Source organism: Mus pahari, chromosome 21 (genome assembly GCF_900095145.1).
Source record: "Mus pahari chromosome 21, PAHARI_EIJ_v1.1, whole genome shotgun sequence".
NCBI lineage: Eukaryota > Metazoa > Chordata > Mammalia > Rodentia > Muridae > Mus > Mus pahari.
This window is the reverse complement of record NC_034610.1, coordinates 1,023,102-1,029,000: the sequence shown is the minus strand read 5'-3', so window position 1 is coordinate 1,029,000 and position 5,899 is coordinate 1,023,102. Positions and strand designations below refer to the sequence as shown.

General features: G+C 40.7%; 1 protein-coding gene across 1 annotated transcript; it reads right to left on the bottom strand.

Moving 5' to 3' along the window:
- Positions 1-32: 32 nt before the first annotated feature.
- Positions 33-613, bottom strand: LOC110338256 (60S ribosomal protein L11-like). The gene has a single exon (XM_021221544.2). It carries the CDS (start codon positions 597-599, stop codon positions 63-65), a length of 537 nt encoding a protein of 178 aa, XP_021077203.1. The 5' UTR covers positions 600-613; the 3' UTR covers positions 33-62.
- Positions 614-5,899: the final 5,286 nt, after the last annotated feature.

Here is a 5,899-nt window from a genome sequence, read left to right as displayed (position 1 = left end):
TCTTCTTCTTCTTCTTCTTTTTTTTTTTTCTGAGAAAATTTTATTGGCTTTTTGGATAAAATTTATTTTCCAGGGAGGATGATCCCGTCATACTTCTGCTGGAACCAGCGCATGGCCTCCTCCTTGCTGATTCTGTGTTTGGCCCCAATGCAGCCTGTTCTGCGCTTCTTGTCTGCGATGCTGAACCCTGACCTACCCAGCACCACATAGAAGTCCAGGCCGTAGATACCAATGCTTGGGTCGTATTTGATGCCCAGGTCAATGTGTTCCCGGATTCCAAAACCAAAGTTTCCGGTATCTGAGAAGTTATTTTTCTGCAACTCATACTCCTGCACCTTCAGGCCTTTCTCCAGAATTTCCTCTGCCTTGGCTCCGCGGACTGTGCAGTGAACAGCAATCTTCTCATTTCTCCGGATGCCAAAGGACCTGACAGTGTATCTAGCTTTGGAGAACACGGGTGTCTGGCCTGTGAGCTGCTCCAACATCTTGGCTGCCCGGGTCAGTCTGTCCCCGCTCTCCCCGACGCAGATATTGAGGCAGAGCTTGCAGATGCGTAGCTCCCGCATGGGGTTCTCCTTCTCCCCTCGATCTTGCGCCATGGTGGAGAACAGGAAAAGAGCGAAGATGGGCTTCTTAATGTGCTCTCAGAGATGGAGGGGGGTTCATTAGATCATCACATGAGGTTCCAGGTTCCCTTCCTTTACTGTCGCTTTCTCCCAGGTATATATATATACTTCTTCCTCAGCTGAGAGGTCTCAGGAGGTGGTGAGAACACGTGGGGGAGAGAGATCAACTGCAGGGACTCTATCCAAGTGGCCTTCGGGATGTGGTTACCCATGTCCAGGTTGAGTCTTTCAGAGACAGAGCTATTTCACCAACATTCACGCCACCCATTCTCATATAAGTAAGCTCAATCACCCGCTGCGTCCCCAGGTCATCCTTGAGAAGAGTTGCTCCTTTGGTTTGTTTTTGGTGTCCTATCTGGGAGGAGCAGATGTTTATTACCACTTCCACGGGATAATACAGCACTAACTTATTGGTTGAAGTCTACTTTCATCCCAGACACCAATACTTCAGGTCCTCTATGTATTTTCCATCCTGGCTTTGGTAATTACCCTGCTCCCCATTTTCTGACTTATTTGATTCTGAAGATATCCAAAATTGAACATTGTCCTCTATAATAAATCCTAGGGGGTTTTATGATCCATTGGCCCATGCATCCCAATCTGTCTACTGGGTTAACCAGTTTTGGGGCCTCTGTTTTTGATGGTACAGTGTCTAGAAAATACTTTTCCTCATGTTTTTCTACTCCTAAGCTGTTGTCTCCTCTCAACTCAGAACACCTGGGACAGGTTTTAATATACTCTGTCCTCATCCAATGTATGATCTGGTTTTAAGTGGAGCCTAGCTGTCCTTTGTCCCCTCTTCTTAAGTGAAATCCTCAAGGTCCCTAATCATCTTGTGTTGAGTTTGGAAGTGAGAGAAAACCTGAAGATTTTGATAATGGAATCCCCTGCTTTGCGCCTGAAGCAAGACAGCCCGTAGAGGCAGGACCGCACAGCTGAACTAAAGCACTCACCCCCATGTTTACCGAAGCCTTTCTCGGGAGAAAGGTCAAGAAGCTCAGTTTCCCATTGGAGAGGCACATACTCTGTGGCTGACCTCTCACAAGATCCCATCTTCCAACTGTGCAAGCCTGGGGCTCAGGCCTTTAATGTACGGGCTTTCAGGTACAGGTATCCATTCTGCAGCAGGGAAGTTCAACGGCAGATATCATGAGAGCTGATGGTTGGCCCTGGAGAAGACATGACATCAAACTTGAAGCTTCAAATTAAGCTGGCTTTTAAATTTAATTATTAATATTTTCATTTCTATTGTGTACATTGGAGATTAGCATGATGTTATGAGATAAACATAACTTAGGAATTTATGATCTCTAGTCATGGGACACAGTATGGCTTTAGTGTATGTGTCCCAAGTGGAGAGAATCAGAAAGCAACTATGCGTTTATCACTCACTTGTCTGAAAGACATTTAGGATGGCTGCCGAAGTTGCAAAGGACTGTGCAGCTGTGTTTACTAGCAGAAAAAGCTGAAATTTGGGGAAGGCCACACTTTGCATGAAACAGCAAAACAGAGGAAAAGCCACAGGTGCTGAAGAAAGCCTGAGTGTTTCAACCTGTTCAACGCTTCTCTATGCAGCAAAGGCCGTTTTCCTTCTCTGCACTAACTTTGATGAGTTTGGCACCAAACTTATCACAAAATGGGTTGGAAAATGTACCCTACCTCTTCCCTGGAAAAATCTGTGAATGGCTCAAGCCATTAGTCTCATTCAGTGCATCATTACGAATAGAGGGATTCACGAGCGTATTTTAATTCATCGATTCTATTCAATCCTTGAGATTGTGTCGTATATTCTTTATGAAGACATTTTTGGTGAGTGATTTTATTATTTTATTTTTGTCTTATACTCGGGAAATTTCCTACTAGTTCACAAACGCCATAGGACTCATCTGGCTTTAGAGTTATGCTAATTGTACCCTGATCAGAAGAGAATGGAAATCATACTTCATTATCCATGAAGACCATATCCAGATTCCGGAACCTTTCACAGATATCACAGGAATCCCAAATGTTGTTTAACTATGTTTGTCAACAGAAACACCCATGATGCCAGGCATGCCGTCTTTTCCTTCTGAAATGCTAATTCACATCTTAAGAAGTCTGGGGGGACACCACACCTTGGGCCCTAGCTCCAAAGAAGGAAGCACAGCTTCTATTCTTTTAAGCATTTGACTTTAGTAAGGGTTTGGCAAGGTTGTGACACATGACCACCATGCAAAAGTCAATAGTAATAGCACATACAATGACATACACACATAAGAATTTAATCCTGCATAACGTGCTCATTATATTTTTAAGTGAAGGACAAGTTCAATGGAAAGATAGTAAAGATGCTAAATAAATGCAGGAATATGCTATGTTTAGTCATGGCTAGTACTCATATCCTAAATACATCAGTTTCTTCCATACTTGGTTAAAACTTCTTGAAAAGCTATCAGAAGGATTTTTTAAAAGAGACTTGAAAATGTTAATATAAAATGTATATGCATCATTAAAGGCCTCTACGGTGATAAAGAGGACAAGGCAGAAGGGTTGACCCTACCAGATATTCGAATGTATTGTCATAGTAGGGTACATGTGTTGCTGACACAGGAAAGAAAAAAATATAAACCGAGAGCAATGGTACATTCCTGCAATTCTAGCACTTGGAGGGAGGCAAGAGGATCAGAGTTCCAAGGCATCCTATACCTGCCTCAAAAATAAGAAGGAAGAGAAGAGGAAGGAGAAGAAGTTAAAGAAAAGAAGTAATCTCATTAGAGATGGAAATAGCTCTATAGAGACATGAATACATATGCATAGAAACGTCTTTTGTGGCCGATCAGAGATGTGCAGATCAGAGTGGAGAAAGCAGGGGCAATAAAGTAAGGTGGCCTGGGCTAAGTGGTTATTGCTGTGCAGGAAGAAAACTAACAATTTGCATTACTCCTTACCCAGGATCTAAAGTCAATTCAGATTTCTTTAAGACTTGAAAAAGGAATTTTGAAAATATTTCAAGGGAAATATAGGTCAATTATCTTCTTAACTCTAGGATGTGGGAGCAATAAGCCCAAAGCAGAGAGACACAAATTGGTCAGTTTGACAGAGTTAAAAAAACATGTGTTTTTGTACATCTAAAGATTGAAAAACAGAAAGAAGTCATTATGTCAGCACAATTCAGAGAAGTAGGACTAAAGATAGAGAGAAGCAGGACCAATGATGGAGAGAAGCAGGATCAAAGATGCATAGAAACAGGGCCAAAGATGCAGAGAAGCAGGACCAGTGATGGAGAGAAGCAGGACCAAAGATGCAGAGAAACATGTGATTACAAATGAGTATCTAAGGTTTGGGTACAAATGAGTGTAATTACTTTTGGAAAGAAGATGGTTATTTCTTGAAAAATAGAACACATTTGTAGATCTATGTCATCTAGTAGTGTCCCAGATAAATACCTTAAATGTGCATGAAAGAATGAGAGTACCAAAGCTCTCCTGGCAGGGTCATTTGTAATCCCAGAAGCCCAAGGACTACCTAACTAACCATCAACAGAAGAACAATAAATCAAAGTATGCGTGTGATACAACAGCACTTTCAAATATATTTTACATAATGACACAAATATATTTTACGTAATGACACAAAGTCTCAGGGTTGGCGGGGTGGCTCAGTGCTTAAGAACACTTGCTGCTCTTACACAGGACTCGAGTTTAAATCCCGTCACCTACATGGTACCTTACCTTCCTCTAACTATAGTTCAAAGGGATCAGACGCCCTCTTCTGGCTTCCAAGGGTATCAGGCATGCACGTGGTACATATATATGAATGTAGGCAAACACTCATTGAAATGGAATAAAAACAAATAATTCTTAAAAACATTCTCACTGCACACTGGCATAATGCAGAAGGTATTAAAAGTAACTTCTATGAAGGATACCCATGAATCTCACTTTGCCCAAGACAGTACTACAACGAGGTCAATGTTGCTTCTAACAGTGACCTTGTACATCTTCAAAATAGTATAGTTTGAACAACAACCAAATAAATCTATGGTTTATGGAGTTCTGTGAAATAAAAGATGTTATCTTTTCATTTTAAACCTATAGACACAGTAAGGGTAAATATAAATATTGTTAAAGCTGTGAAAAATTGAATATCAGCAGAATAGCTCAAAGTTTTATGAAGAACTAAAAGTTGTTCCTATTGTTAAAAAATTTTTAAAGGTAAAATTGTGACTTTTCTACAACTCCTAAATGAAAACACACCATAGATTTTATTCAATTCACTTAATAGTGAGGAAGCTGATAAAATGTTATGTGCAAAGAAGATCAACAGAACAAACTCGAGCAGAGGAGGTGAGGGATGATGGAAGAAAAACTGTCCAATAGCTGAAGGACAATGAAGTGTAGCATGTTGACTCTTTTCTCTCCTGTGGGAAAAATATCAATCATATTCCCAAGGAACAGAATGTAGTTGCAGCTCTATGAAAGAACTTAAATGAGCATCATCCAAAAATGACTTCAGAGCCATCTAAAGTGACTTCCATTCCCACAGAGTTGCAGAGAAGCTCCAAGACAGTGAAAGCTACACACAGACACCACTGGTGCAGTCTGATGGTGGACGGACACCAAGCATCCCTTGAAGGCCAGCTGGAACATTCCCTACCCTCTGAGCTAACAGCAGCATCTGGTACACAGTTTCTTTCACTCTGTCCTCTTGAAACCTCCCTTTGCCAAATATTTTATATTTCTCCAGAAATATAAGCATATATATATAAATGAAATATATATAAGCATATAAAATGGTTATACAAGTTAAAAAATTACTGCTAACAAATCATAATTTTAGCTTTAGCCATTTGGTCTATACATAATCATTTATTAAAAAGGGAAGCAAATTTTCATATGGTGATGGTTTGAATATGCTTGGCCCGTGGGAAGTGACACTAGTTACTGTCTTGTAGAGTAGGTATGGCCTTATTGGAGGAAGTACATCACAGTTAGGGTAGGCTGTGAGGTCCTATGCTTAAGCTCTGCCCAGGGCATAAGAGAGTCTCCCTCAGGTATCCTCTGGATCAAAATGTAGAATTCTTAGCTCCTTCTCCAGCACCAAGCCTGCCTGAATGCTGCCATGCTTGACATAATGATGATAATGGACTGAACCTCTGAAACTGTAAGCCAACCCCAATTAAATGTTTGCCTTTATGAGAGTTGCATTATGGTCATGGGGTCTCTTCACAGCAATAAAATCCTATCTAAGACATATACTAATAATAGCAATGTGACCTTTTTTTTTTTTTTTTT